Source organism: Symsagittifera roscoffensis, chromosome 9 (genome assembly GCF_963678635.1).
Source record: "Symsagittifera roscoffensis chromosome 9, txSymRosc1.1, whole genome shotgun sequence".
Classification (NCBI taxonomy): domain Eukaryota; kingdom Metazoa; phylum Xenacoelomorpha; order Acoela; family Convolutidae; genus Symsagittifera; species Symsagittifera roscoffensis.
Window position 1 is genome coordinate 21,022,249 of NC_087070.1, and position 17,245 is coordinate 21,039,493.

Below are 17,245 nucleotides of genomic sequence, written 5' to 3' on the forward strand. Positions count from 1 at the left end.
TCGTTTTTTGACACTTGAAAGAAGAAGCAGCTCAAGACTTTTTTCACTCGACAACTACTTCTAGTATCACAGGTTAAATTGAACAAATTTTAAAATAGTTATTTATCTGCTGGACACCACAGCTCGTGCCTTCGTCTCTGGAGTCCGTCTGTGCGTAGTGGCACAGCATCACACTGGATGTCTTGAGGAAGTCAATGGCCAGAGTGGTGAACATGGGCTCATTCAGGGCCACTCTGATTGAAAAGAATCGTACCAGTGCCTGGTCGTACTTGTTGATCCAACTCTAAACAAAGGTACCCTTGTCAATCCTATTCCACTGATTGTTATTTGAAATTTCTAAAAGAATTGTAAAATGAATTTAAATTACACAGTAGAACTGTTCGGGCCATTTTCCCCAATCACTTGTAAAAGGAAGAAATTTTACTGATTCAGTGCTTGTTACACACAATTAAGCGCTGTACAGAAATGTCGTTTATGGTCATCTCGGTACCGTAATGCTGCTTTCTGCATTGATCGTTATTCACGCTGCACAAAATTTTAAAAACAGTTTCTTTTTGTCAAAGAAAAGATATTTGGTGCTCAAAAAGCATAGAAGGTTCCGATCACAGGCAAGTGAGTAATATTTTTTCAATACCGTTCAAATCACGACTTAAAAAGCAGTCACATATCAGTCAATCTCCACTAACATTCATCTGTGTTACCGCATTTTAGGTAGACAAACATCCCCGAACATTAAGTTCTTCCACGCCTCCTTCGTTGAAATGAACAATATAGAGACAGAAACGATCACTTTTTGAAAATAATTTTAAAAAATCAATTTAAAATTTGAACAAATTAAAAATATATATAAAAATTCAATTAAAAAAATCAATGCTAAATCTTTCCGCGCTTATAAGAGTAATCAAGCAGGACTTCGTAAAAACAAGCAACAAAAACCAGCAAAAAGGAGTCATAAAAATCAAGAAAACAAGGTTTGGGGAAGAATTTGAAATGCGGAATTCACCAGCTTTAGAGGATTTGATACTCGGACCTTCCGACCAAACGTCGCTTGCGTTATGCATTAACCACTGATTCACATTACTATCGAACGTAATCTAATAAATAACGCATGCAGCAAGGAATGCGCTTCAATTAATAGAATGTAGCTAAGGCTAATTGTTATCGCCAAATGGAAACTAAACGGCTATAAAAATTTGGACTTGAAAATTTACAGAACCAACAATCGAAAAACAAGTTGACGAAACAGAATAATAAGCTTTTGGCGAAGAAAAACGATGCTTAATGAAAACAAATCGTCATAACTTCTGATCAAAATCAGATATTTTTGAAGACAAAATTCTAATTTGTCTGACAAAAAAAAACAGCAAAAAAACTAAACTGCATTGAGATGTTGAGCATAAAAAATAAAATACGGATATTCGCTAAGCGAATATTAGTGGTTGCAAGAAAGAGAAATTACCTGATAAGACAAAGGTTGCTTTTATAACACAAAACAAAATTATAGCAAAGTCAAAGCACCAGACAGCAAATGAGATGAAAGCCGCAGGTCGAAAAAAAAAGATCTACCAACATGTCTTGAAAACTCATTTTGAGGAAAACATGCCAGGTTTCGACAATGTATTCTTAAATTAGCACCAAAACAAAACTTACGGAGTGATAACAAAGCTGACAATATTTAAGCACACACCCTTTAAACAAAAAAATTGTTTTCATAACATAGGCGAAGCTGAGCGTCGCACCACTTGCGATACAAATATGAATGACTATGATTAAAATCAACCACAAAAGAAATGAAAAAAAAAAAGAACTTCAAAAAATCGTTCGTCAAAAATTGCAACAAAGGACCAAAATATCCGCTAAAAAATTGCCTCAATCATTGGAAACTCTACAAAGAGCTTTAAGATAGCTATAAAGAAGGCAAGTTTTCGAAAAATCCTTTCTGCGAAACTAAGCAGTTGAAAAAAGCAAACAGAAAAAAATTAGCCAAAAATTTCTTTTTGCAAAAAAAAACAGGTCTCAACTGGAATCGAACTCCCGGGATTTTTTGTCTCAAGCATGAAGGTTACAGCAACTCGGAACAATGCTGAACCATCGAGCTAGGGAAACCAAGCCGACAAAAATAATTAGACGGACGATAGTCAGAAAAACAAAAACTCTGTTTCAAAAAAAGGGCACGACCGGATTCAAACCGCAACCTTTGCTATCTAAAACAGCTGTTTTACCTCTAGACTAGATAGTTGATTGGATTTGAATTTATAATAACCGAGCGGTAACACAGCCGAAAATACCCGAGGAGAAACCCTTCCTGCCGAAAAAACGACGCAATAAGAGGCCACTAATTCGATATTAATTAAACCGAAAATTATTAAGCCGACAAAAAGACAAAACAATGAAAAAGTTAACAAATCGAGCTGGTAAATTACAACCAATTAGAAAAACAAATTTCAACTCGGCCGGATTTTTAAAATGCTCATAGCAACTGCAGAGAGAATCGTTTACATCTAAAATAAACGATTCTTAGATGTGGCAACTAAGCCGACAAAACATAAGCAGAAAAATAATAGGCCGAATTTTTTTTGATCCGGAAAATTTACCGTGTGAAAAAAACGGGCCCTGGTCAGATTCGAACGGGACCTTTGCCGCCCCAGCCGTATTAGTTAACACCAGGGTAATTGTGCAAGAGAAAAGGACAAATTGTGCACAGATAAGAAAAGGTAAAAAAGGCCTAAAATTAGTAAAGTCTTGCTACATGTCAGATTCGAACCTGCGATTTCGAGATATGAAGTCACACATCCTTCCCTCTCAAACACGGACGTTTAACAATTGTCAAAAACTAGCCACAAATGAAGCAGAGAACAGATGCTATGAAATTTCCTATGCTAGAGATCGTGAGTGTGGCAAAGTATCACCAAATGAGCACATTCATTTGCCAGTTAGGTAAGTTGAGTCATAGTAATACACAACGCTCGATTGAGTATAAATGCTGAAATACTTAAACAATATCCTTATTGAAAAAAGAAACAGATTTGCGAAAACGATTCAGTGTTTGTGTTGGTCAAGTTGTTTGCCTGGAAACAAGTCTATCCTCCGTTTAGATAACCCTTGCTAATCGCAAGCGCAACAAACGAAACGGAGTGCAGCCTGCATTTAGACAACCGCGTATTCATACTCGTCAGTATTTAGACAAATACTGTATGAACCAATCAGAATCGAGAAAAGACAAATAATCCAAAATAAATAATAAATATTTACTAATTTCTTCTTTGTCTCGGTTATGATTGGTTGAAACAGTATTTGTCTAAATACTGACGAGTCTGAATACGCGGTGGTCTAAATACTGCTATGTAACCAAACGAAACGAATCCACAAGTGTATATATCTTTGTTTTTACACATACATCAGTGGCTCTTGTCAATGACAAACCTTCTCTTCAAGTATCTGGACAAAAATTAACAACCTGTGCATTTGCATTTGCCTGTCTGGCCTGGTCCAGTCGACGCAGGTGTTTAAGGAGGTCCTGCAATTTCGCATTAATCCTGTAGAAAGCCAAGTGGAACACTTTGTGTGCCAGGAAAAACATTTCTGTGAGGGGCTCGTAACTCGACTTCACTAAACAAGGGACAACTTTTAATTGAAAATGTATGCTGGTGGTGGGAAACTGGAATAGATTCCAATTAATTTAATCATTAAGTTTTAATTTTAACCATAGAGTCGCTTCAAATAAATTCAGGTAAGGGCAGATTATAACAGAAATTTTATTTGAAGGGTTAATATTAGAAATTGGCGTGAAAATGGGAGAAGAAAATATCCCTCAGACTGGGGTACAAATTAGGAATCCAAAGACTGTCAACCTGGCAGCTTGTTTGTCGAACTCTCTTCGTCTCCCTCCTGCGAGGGGGCCTTTGTGACGAAGGTGTCTTCCTGGAAGGAGAAGTGCACCCCTGACAGGTCCCTCTCCCCCTCACTCATATGCATGGGGGCTCTGCAGTAGGAGGGGTCTACCTTCAACACTTTCTCTGAACAGGGATGCTGCTTAGTGAATTTGTGCACTACCTAAATCCAAACCAATATTTAATTGTTCCAAATTTGAGCTTAACTATTTTCAAAATTCAACCTTAATGTCATATAAAAGCTGCCTAGATTCTTTTTTCACTTTTGTATCAAAATGATTTTCAAAGTTTTAAGTCTACTTTCACTTTCGTATGAAAAATTACTTGAAACGTGAATTAACAACATCACTTCACGAAAAATCCTTTGGTACTGCACATCTTTACACTAGTTTTTCATGAAAATGTTTCGAGCAAAAATAAAACAACCTCAATATAACGCTACAGAATTCAAAAAAAACTTACTTTCATGCATACAGTTGCAAGATTTAGAAAGAACCCGTCACTTGCAAACTCAGAATCACTAGCTTGGGTTCCATGTAACGTAGCTCTGGCCCTGTTGGCGCGAATACAGTCGGCTACCCAGGCGTGGAAACGCGATGCACAACTTTTGTGGGCAAGGAGTCTGCCAATGACTGAGTAGCCGTACGTTGTAACTTTCTCCATGGCCGCTTGCAGATTCTGTTCTTGCCTTTGAATGTCTGATTTGCTCGACTGACTTGGTCTACAAATTCATAAACTGAGAAAAATTTAAATGCGTTCTCCTGAGTATAGCCTCAATCTAAAACTTCATAACATAGCCAACAGATCTTTTAACTTCCACCGTAAATCTTTCAATTAAAAAAACAGATTGACCCTTTTCGATGGAACTTACTCCATTTGAGAAAACTGAATCAATAAGTAAAATTTATACACTAGTGGACAAAATTAAGCGCAAATATTGTTTTCTTTTTAAATGTCCAAGTGTGAGGACCATTTTGAACAATATTTACATAAAGTTTTAACAAAAATTTTTAATCTACCGACAGAAAATGATCTGAACTACCTCTCTGGAAGTCTCAATTTTTAATTTGAAGCACTTACCAGTTTTTTCCGGGACTGGAAATGCCAGTTTTCATCATCCGCAATAAGTTTCAACTCGCGTGAAAACTTAAGAAACAGCTAAGTTTAGTAAAGTTGTCACACTGATTATTTCAATTTTCTCGCTGAGAATGTTTCATGTCGCGTGAACAACATTTTTACTCCGCTTATTGGAGAAGAATTCACCACTATGCAAAACCTAGCGCAGGCAATGAAAATTGGAATTTTTAGACCCGCAAAAAATGGTAAGTGCTTCAATTTAAAAATTGAGACTTTCAGAGAGGGTTGTTTAGATCATTTGCTGTCTATCGATTTAAAAATTTTGTTTAAGTTCAAAGCAAAGGTTGTTCGGAATGGTCCTTAAAGGTAGGCATTTTAAAGACTAAAAACATGAATTTGCGTTTAATTTCGTCCACTAGTGTATTTCGCTAGGAAATCTGAAAATTTATTCCCTTTTTCGAAACCAGAACTTGATCACGTTTTTCGTGACGTTTACGCTTTTGCTGTTCGATAGCGGAGTTTGCCTTCCTTTTAACAAAGGAAATGAACGGAACTTCAAAAGAAATCAATAGTCAAATCGTGAAAAAATAAAATTGAGCCTGAACAAACTTTAAGACTTTTCCTGAAAAAAATCATCACGACATCATCTATAAGAGTCTACATTCATCGACTCTTAATTGATCTCGAAGCCATAGAATTCCGAAGTCAAGCACAGCATTTGTTGTTTTTTTCGCAGCATTTGTAATTTTTTGCTATTGGGCATCGTAAAAAACTAACAAAAAACCCACGCGACCTAAATAAGTGGCTTCACTTCGTTAAATGACAAGAAAATATATAAATTATGGCTTACCTGAAGAAATAAATAGCCAGGTTAGTGTTGCCTAGTAGGTTTACATTTGTGTGTGCTGCCACAAGAGTCGACTTCTCCAACAATCTGCCCAGAAGAGACGTCTGGAAGTCCACTGGAGAAGAGACGTTTGGAAGTCCACCACTCCACGCGTCTCGCTCCCTGTTGCAGATAATAGAATGATGATACATACTTTCAGATATAAACTGCGCTAATATTATTATTATAGTAAAGGAAAACTAATCTATACTTTTCTTCGAAAACGTCTCATGCTACTCTTGTTACATAAAACTTAACAAAATTTTTGCTCTCAATAGAAACGTCATTTCATTTTTGTGCCATAAAATCACTAAAACTTTAACAAAAAAAAGTATTTTTTTTTCGACACAGACGCGAAGCAAGCAGCACAATTTTCGATTCAACAAAAAAAAGCATTGTAAATTAGCAGACGTCTAACAACGTCTACAAAAATTATAAAATTCTCTCGTGTAAAATATGTTTAAAAACATAAACCGCCTTATTTAAACATTCAAAATCATGAATCGAACGGCAGCTTAGCCGACAATACTTGGTTGAACGCCAGTTGTGCAGAAAATAAAATGATGTCATAGAAAATTAAGAGCTATGAAATTTTGAAACTGGAAGATTACGCTCTATTTTTGAAAAACAAAAGCATGACAATGTATTTTGCAAATCAAAAGAGCTAACTAGGCCTATATCACCCATTTAACCGAACCCATTTACGCTAAAAATATTAGATAAATATACAACATAAAAATTGGTAAGACTACAAACTGCAGCAGGAATTTGAACACAGGCGCAGCGGAACTTCATACCACTTCACTAAATGCACAGAACACGCCTTGAATTTACAAAAAAACTACTTTCAAAATTTTTTAATGAACAGCATGAAAAAAATCAAAAATTAGCAAGCAAAATAGGCAAAACATCTTGGAACTCAATTACTTGCCCCAAGCCGAAATACACCGAAGTTATTATTCATTCGAGTAAAACATGCCCGAAACCGGCAAACTTCGTGCTGCGGTAACTAAGCCGACAAACAAATCCGACAAAAATTTTGACACGAAGTCAATTTTCCGCTTACAAAAAAAAACAGGTCCTTTACGGATTCGAACTACTGACCTTTGTCTTTATGGTCAGGTGCGTTTTCGCCACAAGCGCGAATTAACGTCTGACTTTAGATTTCATATGAACCAAAGGTAAAATGATTCGAGTGATTCTGTTAAACTAGTTGTTAACCCGAAAAAAAGTTATCGAAAGCGAAAAAGGCAGATAAAAAAGACCAGATCTGGCAGGGATTCGAACACTAAACCTCATGTTCCGGGAGAGCGTGCTTTACTTCTGGACCAAATGAGAGTGTCTTCACTTATGTTAAGTTTCATAATGAAGCAAGCATTTCTTTCTTTTGTAAATTTATTTTTGAAGACAATCACTAATGCCTAATTCACTAAATTTTTACGCGTTTGTATAGTTCTATCAACACGACGCACTTTTTTTTTGATAATGTGGTCCAAACATTCTGTGCTAGTAAGAAACAAACGGCTCTCCTTTTTAAGTATTGGGGACAGTTGGGTAAACTTTTTCGCAAGATAGTACATAGCCAACCGACAGTTGGAAAAGAGTCAATGATTGCAAGTAAACAGAAAAAAATGATAATAACTTGCTTTTAGAAATAATCTCAACTTTCGAAATTTTAAGGCAAAATAGATGCCTTTGAAACTTTAAAAGTTTTATTGAATTAACCCAATTTGAGAAAACTGGATCAATAGGTATTTGTTTATTCCGCTGGGAAATCTTAAAATTAAACTAGAAGTCGATCACGTTTTTCGTGAATTTTACTTTCGTGACTCTTCAATAGCTGAGTTTACTTTCCTTTTAACAAAAAAAATGAGCTCAACTTAGAAAGAAATCATGAGTCATACCGCGAAAAAGATCATACTACGTTCATCGACTCTTAAAAAACTATCTAAAACTATATTGGTTCATATTCAATCCTAGGCACTTTCAATTTCAAGACCACAACCCAATGCCAACTCCTCTTCAATGCAAAAGATACCAACAATGTACGGATCTCTTATTTCCCCTCTTATGTTACAAAAGATGGCAGAGATTCGTTATAGGGTACAAATTTGATTAGTCCTATATAGAGATTTATATTCCTGTCTAAGAAGCATAGGGTGGTGGGGGGAGGGAGGTTAGTTACAGTGGTCGTAAATGAATCTAAAAGACTGACTGATGATATTGCATGAACAACAGACACATCTGTTCGTCTCTTAGAAGAGCCACAATCAAGTCTACGAAAGGTTGCATGGTGAGAGACACTGACACGTCAATGGGGGCGAGGGAGGAGGAGATGGTGTTGAAGATAGGGAAGAACAGTTCAGAGAGACTGCACATGTCACACCTGTCAATCAAAACCATTCCAACTTGTCAGTCAATACCATTAACACAGCTAAACATATCAGCAGTCTTGACACGTGTTGTACAAAAAATGTCTCGCCTATCACATTGAAAGTGCGGCATGTAATAATTTTTTTGATTGGGGTTTAGAAAATATTTTCAATTTCGACCTACTTTCGCTCCTTTTACAATTTCAGAAATCGTTGAAGTTAAAGAAGCTTGTTATTTTAAGGGAAGCAAAACAGGGCATGGTTGACTTTGCTCCCATTTCGTTCTTTTGAGCTCTATCAAAACCCAAACGAAACTCGATTTTTTCAAAAAAAGATTCTAGTGATTTTGAACTCACTTTTGAGCAAAGTCAATAAATTCCGCCAGAAACCAATTGAGCACATCTTCATTCATGGCCGTTGACGTCACCTTTCCCGTGAACACATCCACAAACTGCTGCTGACAATTCTGCCCACTGTACAGTTCAGGCGGAGTTAACAGACACGTGACACAATTAGTGAACAACTTCTCCTTCACATTTTCAGTCCAGGATGACAACTGAGTTGCCGAAATAGACGCTTCATCGAACAGTCACGGCTATAATTCTTGTAACCTTTTTTTTAAATGAGGTAGCTTTGAAAAAGACAATTGCGAGGAACCAGGGCTTTTCTACTCCAAAAACCAACAAGAAAAACAGTTTTAAAAAATGTTAAGAAGAAAGGATTAAAATTAGGTGTATCTGTCAAAATAGGAAACAATTTGTGTTAAGTAAACATTTCAAACAATAAAACTTCAAACAATTGATTTTTCAAGATTGTTGTATAATTTTTTAAATAAGAAAAACAGTAAGACAATTCGTGATTCTGTTAACACCTTATCAAAAAATATGGCCGTGACTGAATACTGAATTGATTACTGTTAGTTGTGTGTAGCTTAAAGTTGCACAGACGTCCGTAACAGCTGCAGATATAAGTGATGACGTCATTTTCACAGACTTCCTCTTGTTTGGAGGAGCTGACTCCTAGTGGCTATTGAAACATCAGTACGTACATCATCCGATTTTCAAACCTCTTTTTAGAAAGATATTTTCAAGCTATCCTCACTAATTTTCCGCTTAATTTTTTTTACAATTACTGAACTTTCGGTCCACCAGATATGAAGGTCCCCCCTATTTTTATTCTTGTCGCGTACTACATAAACCTCATTTTAATAATGCTACTAAAGATTTGGGATAACAAGGAAACTCCGTATTTAGTAACGATGCCGGTTTTCATTGCAATCACAAGTAAAAATCACAGGTTTGGAAAATCAAAATGAGATGAAGACGGCGAGATCTTTAACTTCAATAAACCTAAGCATCAATTACAAATGATCCTTAAATGCTTAAATCGGCAACTGAGTTTATCATTGAGATGTTTTAGTCCTCTTCTTCTCAGAAGAGGCGATCAAATCAACGCAACATTTAAAGAAAGAAAAAATTTATTTGTTCAGACATACAAGTACATTTACAAAAAAAAATCAAACAAATTAAGCCATTAATATTTGGTAAAAGTGCGTATTATCTGAAGAGGACAGACTAAGGGCAAATTAGATGCCCACTAAATGTCTACCCAGTATAAACTGACTGAGACATAGCACGTTAATGTGTAAATATATATAGCTAATTACGCAGCAAGTATTTTTGTAAGTAATTAGAAAAATTTCATATTTTTTAAAACAAAATGGCGTTTTCTCGAAGACCAGCTATTTCTGGTAGGTCGTATTTATTTGGGTAGAATCAGAGCTTTTTGAAGAGAAATATCTATTCTTTTTTCCTAAGTATTTGAAAAATTCAATTTTTTTTTACAAAAACGGCGTTTTCTCGAAAATTAGCCACATCTGGAAAGTCATATTTTTGTAGTAGAATCAGAGCCTCAGATGGGTTTCTGGAAGGATCCAGAATAAGCACTGATTTTGAAAAGAAGAAATTAATTATTATTATTTTTTAAAGTATTTGTCAAATTTCAAAACTTTTCTAAAAAAGGCGTTTTCTCGAAGACCAGCTATTTCTGGTAGGTCGTATTTATTTGGGTAGAATCAGAGCTTTTTGAAGAGAAATATCTATTCTTTTTTTCCTAAGTATTTGAAAAGTTCAATTTTTTTAAACAAAAATGGCGTTTTCTCGAAAATTAGCCACATCTGGAAAGTCATATTTTTGTAGTAGAATCAGAGCCTCAGATGGGTTTCTGGAAGGATCCAGAATAAGCACTGATTTTGAAAAGAAGAAATTAATTATTATTATTTTTTAAAGTATTTGTCAAATTTCAAAACTTTTCTAAAAAAAGGCGTTTTCTCGAAAACTAGCAAATTCTGGAAGGTCATCCTTATGGGGTAAAATCAGAGCCTCAAATTAGTCTCTGGTAGTATCCAGATTAAGCACCGACTTTTGAAAAAAAAAGCAAGAACTCTTTCCTTTTTTAAAAGTACTTAATAAATTTCAAAACTTTTTACAAAAATGGCGTTTTCTCGAAAACTAGCAATTTCTGGAAGGTCAAACTTTGGGATAGAATCAGAGCCTTAGATGGGTTTCTGAAAGCATCAAGGTAAGCAACATTTTTTAGGGGGAAAATCAGATCAACTAAATATCCTATGTAGTAACTCACTATTACCTAGGATGTAATTGTCTCTAAAATTGTGTACAATTAGAATTTCATCAACTTTTGTCATTTTGCCTATAATAATAGGCAGAAGATTATTTACGCTGAACATACAGGAGAACCTTGAACCCTTATTACTTAATGAGTACAACTTAGATTTAGTTTTGCAGAAAAGGGGTGATGGGTTAATTTACCCGGATTCCTTGTTTTATCAGCGAATGTTTTTAATTAAAACAAAGAAATTAGTTATTCATTCGGGTTTCAACTATTTGAAGATCTCAGGCAAAATTTCAGTAGATCATAAACCTAAAGCTCATGAACAGCTAAAATTTTATGATCATAAAAACTTTTGGTTATAAATTAAAACTTTCTCTTGAAAAAATATCATTCAGATAATTGATAATTTTTTGCTGATACATTAGAACTTGATTCAAAATCAAAAAAATTAGTACCACCATACAAAAGCAAGCCATATTGTATTATGGGCTTTATATTATGTATATGTTATGTATATGTCATTATAGTATTTTAGTAAAACACATTTCGGAGCATAATGCCTCATTTTTGAAACAACATCACAAGGCCTCCCTAATTTAGTATTTAATTTTTGGATATGATGTATAAATGTAGGCTTATTATCAAGTATAACGCCTAAATACTTACACGACGACATGGGATTATAAACAATATCATCCATACAAACATGAAAGTTAGAAACACTTCTTTTTTTCAAAACTGATTAATGTTGTTTTGTCTGAATTAATGATCAATTAATTCGATTTCATCCACGCCAAAATTTTTGTTAAATCATGCTGGAAGAACTCCAAATTGACGCTCTCACATGCTACATTTACAACATCAACCAACAGAAAAACGTTTGAACTTCATGCAGCGTGATGAATATCATTTATGAAAACTAAAAAGAGAAGAGGACCTAAGAACTAATCCAGCGGAACGCCCGTGGTCACTGGTAATCAAACCGACGAGCAGTTATTTGCATGAACACATTGAAACCTTTGAGATAAAATAAAAATTAAACCAAGAAAGACAATTACCCCGGACACCATTATTTTCCACTTTATTCAACAGAATTCTGATATCAAGAATATCAAATGCTTTTCTTGAATGAACAAAGAAACTGCATTTGATATTTTTGTCTTTACCCATTCTTAGTCGTTCAGTTAATTCAGCTAAAGCCTCGATATTTGCAAAATTTTGCCAAAACCCAAATTGATCCTCATATATGATTTTGAACTTTTCAAGGTAATTGTGCACCTGGAGTGCATGATTTTTCCAAACACTTAGCCATAGCTACTCAAAAGAGCTATGGGACGATAGTTGTTAAGATCTAACTTACTATCAGATTTATATAGTGGCAAAATTTTAGCATCAATAAGCGCCTGAGGAAAAGTACGTTTGCTAAACGACAGGTTGATTAGATATGTTAAATATGGAGCCAGGACAAAACAGCCTTTAATCAGTAACAGATTACTTATTTCATCAATGCCCCAAGAATGCTTAGGCTTGAGACTATTTATGGCATTGAAGGTCTCAATGAGTGAGCAATTGAAAAAGTACATTGATTGACTGGCACTTGTTATTTGAAAGATAGCCTCAGCCCCTTCCATTTTGCTAGCAATTTTTGCTCCAATTGGAGCGAAGTATTCCTGGAAAGCAGTCGATATGACTTTTGGATCAGAAATACTTGCTCCGTCTAATTGCAGAGCAGAAATTTTATCACTTCCTTTTCGGTTACCTTTTATATCAATTAATAACTCAAAAACTTGTCTGGAGTCACCAATACAATTATTGAATTAATTAAAACAATAATTTCTTTGGCTTTTTGTTATCAGGAACTCAACCTGTTTCCTTTGATTTAAAAAGTTGTTTTTCTTGATTAAATTATTCGAATCAAATTTTTAGGACTTATACAATTTGTTACAATTAAAAATAGTGTTTTTGACTTCTTAAGTGAACCACGGCTCATTCAATTTGGTAACTTTTGCTTGTGATTTTCTAATCAGAGCAAATTTATTTAAAGTTGATTTCAAGCAATCACTAAATTGGTTTCTAGCTCTTCGACTAAATTAGATCTCTCCAACATTTGCTTCAAAAGGACTAAAAAGTCGTTAGTACCTTTTTCGTTATTCAAGAAGGACATGTCACGAAATGAGGAATATATGAAATCAAACTGTTTCAATTTGAGCTGCAAAAAACTTGACAATGATCTGAGAAACATTCGTTCTCAAGAATTCTGACGAATGGTTCTTCAATATTTCTTTCTATCAGATGATCAAAACAAGTTCCAGCCACCTCAGTAAAACGAGTTGCATTTCTTTTTAGTAGATCAAAACCATTTGCGTACATAAAATTATTGGAGACGATTTTTCGTGCGTACATTGATGTTGAACTCACCAGTCAAAACTACCGGTATTTTTATACTCAGTATCTCCAATTCCTTGTCTAACTCATTGACGAACTGTTTTTTATCATATCTAGGAGGTACATATGCGACTATTTTGATTAACTTATTCCCGAATGCTTCAGCAAGTACTGCTACTGATTCAGGTAGATTAGTATGTAGTTGTTCTATCAAGTTTACATTTCCACCTAGTTTCATCATAGTACCTCCACCTCTGGTTTTCGATTGTTGCTTATAATTGTATGAAAGTCTTTGATTGCAACAATTTAACCATGAATGACTCGGAGCGAAGAGGGAATAAGGACCACTCACAATATAACACAATAATCCAAAGGAAACAGCATTTGTAAAAACTGCTACATAATCCATCGAGAAAATTAAATTGTCAATAAATTTTTTTCTCAGAATTTTTTGTCAATAATTTTTATCAGACCTTATAGGCTCTAATAATCCTCTGTTCTCGATTTGTTCTGTTCTCGATTTGAAATACGTACCAATTTGAAATACGTAGAAAACACAGTTGACACAAAAAGACGAAGCAGCAAAGTCGCCAGCAAACAGCGGCAAAAAAGAGTTCGAGAATACAAAAAAGCACGTTGAAGCAAAAAATTGACATTGAGACAATGAGCGCCCGATCCCACTACCAATTTCTTTATCGACAAACAGTACAACCTAACCACTAAAACTGAATTTCTCAATTTAGTTAGTCTATACCAGGCATGGCTTTACAAATTTTCCAAAAAAGAAACAACTAAACGCAAAAACTGAGCATACAAATTTAACACAGAAATATGTGACTGACATAGAACATGCGACTGACATAAATAATAAGGGTTAAAAACAGAATATAGACAAATTATGTAACGAGAATCTAACACGGAGACAAATCTGTACTTCGCACACAAGCAAAAAGAGGCACTAAAAACTAACTCCCTGCTTGTAGCAAAACACTTCTTATGTAGAATCAGCAAAAATGAATTTGCATTAATTAGAGCAGAAAACTGCGTGTTCCGTACCGACTTACCTTTATACTAATAATCATAATAAATTGTTTTCAAACAAATTAAATACACAAAATTAAGTTCACTAAATTATAATTAATAAGTTTGAGAGGGCATCCTAGAGATTTCAAAAGAAAACTGCCGAAGGATGCCTCCGAAAGCAGAACAGTCGTGAAGTATATCTCGTTCTACGATATTTATCGATAACGATATTTTTTTTGGTAATTTCGAAGTCTTTTTCCTAGAAAATAAATTCAAATTAAATTCTAAAATGTGAATAAAAAAATCCAAGCAATCCAAAACATAATTGTCGTATGATGGAAAATATGATGATAATTGTCCAAATTGCCCTTTAAAAGGTTGTTGATAAAATCCGGATAATTTTCGATGAAATTTAAATGTTTAATGATAGTTCTAGTCCGCAAACATAAAGATTGATCGTTTGTCAATGCGTTTTGCCTCGTGCATAAATTTGGTGAACAAATCCGACTACTAGCGAGCTTATCCAAATCTTCTTTGTTCAAAAAATGTGTTCACTCCATTTACCATTGTATCACCAATTAATATTTTACTTGAATTACCTTCAAAATGGCAAAAATTGTTAGCACGCACGCACACACACACACAGAGAACCTCAAGTGCAATAATATACCTTTTGCGACTATTAACGACAGATTTGCATTAATTAGCTTCCATCAATTTGAAACAGTTGGTCAGCGGTTTCGTGGACCTCAGCATCAATGAACTTCGCCACCAATGAAGTCAATTAGTATTTGAAAACCCGAATCAACTCTGAAAATAGACAAAAAATAATAATTTGATTCTTATAACTTTCACTGAAAATTTGTGAAAACAGAGGTTTTGAGTCAAAAAATTACATTGGAAAAAAAACATTTCCTGAAATCGAGCGAAAGATATATTCATAACAGAGCCAATCGAAGATTGAAAAAGAGTAATGAACGCAAGTAAACATAAAAAAAACACTGACTTTCATGAAAAAAATAGATGCCCTTTAAGCTCTTTGAATTTCTAGAACAATTTATGATTGGTGCTTTTTTGATAACATGAATCACACTAGAGAAAAGGGTTAAGTTTTCATTCCGCTGGAAACGTATCAATTAAATTCCACTTTCGAAACTAGAAATCTTTCACGTTTTTTTTGCACCATTACCACGTTCGTTTTTGGAGAGCGCTATTCACGTCACTTTCAGCAGATGAACTTCAATTGGACTCAAAAAGTGCATATATACCTAAGTACATTCATAAATGCGTCAAAATGTATGAATGCACATCTGTAGTTAATGGTGACTTTTAAGATTTTTCCTGAAAAAAACACAGCAAGACCTATATAAAAGTATTCACTAAGTTCATTACTCTTAAAGAATAGACAAAGCTTTATTGACTAAAACAAGCGGACAAATTTCAAGAAAACATTTAGGCAGACTAGATAACAATTAAAAATGATACAAGCAAAGCCGGTTGCTTGGAAAACAAAAACGAAGAAAAAATTTAAACACCCAAATACAAAGTTCTTCCTCATTTTCAATGGTTAGAACAAAATTAAGAATATTATGAGGCATAATACTTCAATTGAAAGTCTGATGCAGATTTCAAATTCAGTTTCTAAAAGGTAATTGATAAATTTTGTTGAAATTTTTGATGCGAAAGCCGACAGAAAACCAAATTGAACACAGAGGCGAAGCTTCACTTCGCAAAAAGTAGCGAGAAGACGTCAAAAAGCACCTCTAGAAAGTACACTAAGAACAAATAAAAATAAGCCTTGAATTAGCGAGAAGTCAGCTAGGTCTGGGATTCGATCCGCGACCTACTGCTATCAAGAGATTTCGAATCTCACTCTCTATCCATTCAGCCACGCATGCTTAACCACCGACAAACCTTAGTCACAAATAAAGCAGCTCTATGTGCTAATAAATTGCCAATGCAATTCAGCAAAGGTAGAACCAAATACAAAAAGACTTAATTATTCAAGTAATAATTTAACAATCTGAAGAATATAACAAACTGAAGGCATCCAAACTAACTTTGCATGTAACAAATCGCAAAGCATAAAACCACAGTGTGTACAAATTATGCATTTGGAAAAATTGCGAGATCTATTGAGGTAGAAAAATACTTAAATTGAATTTTAATTATTGTTAAGTTGTTCGAAACAAATAGCTTTTTTTGGTTCATTTGATGAATTAAAAATGCATCAATTATGTTTACTCATTACTATTCGAATGTCAAAGCACGTACTATTAAAAAATGTAAAAGTGTCCCAAAAAAGGCACCAATAATTGCGACTAAGGTTAGAAAACAAAGAATGTTCTTAATAACCCACTAAGCTGACCCTAGTGTAATCAAACAAATAACTTTTTGCAAGTTCTATGATTCTGTTAGAAATATTATTTACATAGATACAAACATATATTCCGATTTGACAATACTTCTTTATCGTAAGAAGCTTTCTAACATTTTCCTTCGAACTTGGTGTTTAACTAAAAACGGGCCAATTATGTTTTACCAACAGCCAAATAAAATGTCACTGAACTTGATGGAACAACACACTAACAGGTGTGATATGTTCATTGGCGTCTTATAAGAGCAGCCGCTCAAAAATTGCCTCTTCCAGGTGTCCCTCTTCTATGTACAGCACCTTGTCGTCTCCCAATTGCCGACTCAGTTTTTCCCTCAGCTGGTTGAGCAGCACCTTCACATCTGTTTCAAATTCGTTAATGCTTTTTATGTTTTGTTTTGAAACTAATTTAACCTTCAATTGACTTCTTTGGGATTTTTTTCTCAAAATGAACTTAATTCAAGACAATTCGAGACAACGATATGAAAGTTTGGGTAGATCGTTTATTTGATTTTTTTACCTGCGGCTTTGGTCTAATTTTCTGTCTGCTAGTTGTGTCATGCTATGTTTATGTCTTACTCCTAGCGGTGCAAAGCTCTGCTTTGGC

At 34.6% G+C, this 17,245-nt stretch overlaps 1 protein-coding gene across 1 annotated transcript in view; it reads right to left on the minus strand.

Moving 5' to 3' along the window:
* LOC134854609 (ubiquitin conjugation factor E4 A-like) overlaps positions 1 to 17,245 on the minus strand; it is a 214,089-nt gene that overhangs the window by 14,469 nt on the left and 182,375 nt on the right. The window contains exons 4-11 of the mRNA XM_063870946.1: positions 9,140 to 9,251; positions 8,582 to 8,801; positions 8,069 to 8,239; positions 5,818 to 5,976; positions 4,353 to 4,611; positions 3,852 to 4,053; positions 3,458 to 3,609; positions 130 to 283 (exon numbers count right to left, since the gene is read on the minus strand). Of these exons, the coding sequence (XP_063727016.1) occupies positions 130 to 283; positions 3,458 to 3,609; positions 3,852 to 4,053; positions 4,353 to 4,611; positions 5,818 to 5,976; positions 8,069 to 8,239; positions 8,582 to 8,801; positions 9,140 to 9,251 (1,429 nt within the window). The remainder of the gene's footprint in view (positions 1 to 129; positions 284 to 3,457; positions 3,610 to 3,851; positions 4,054 to 4,352; positions 4,612 to 5,817; positions 5,977 to 8,068; positions 8,240 to 8,581; positions 8,802 to 9,139; positions 9,252 to 17,245) is intronic.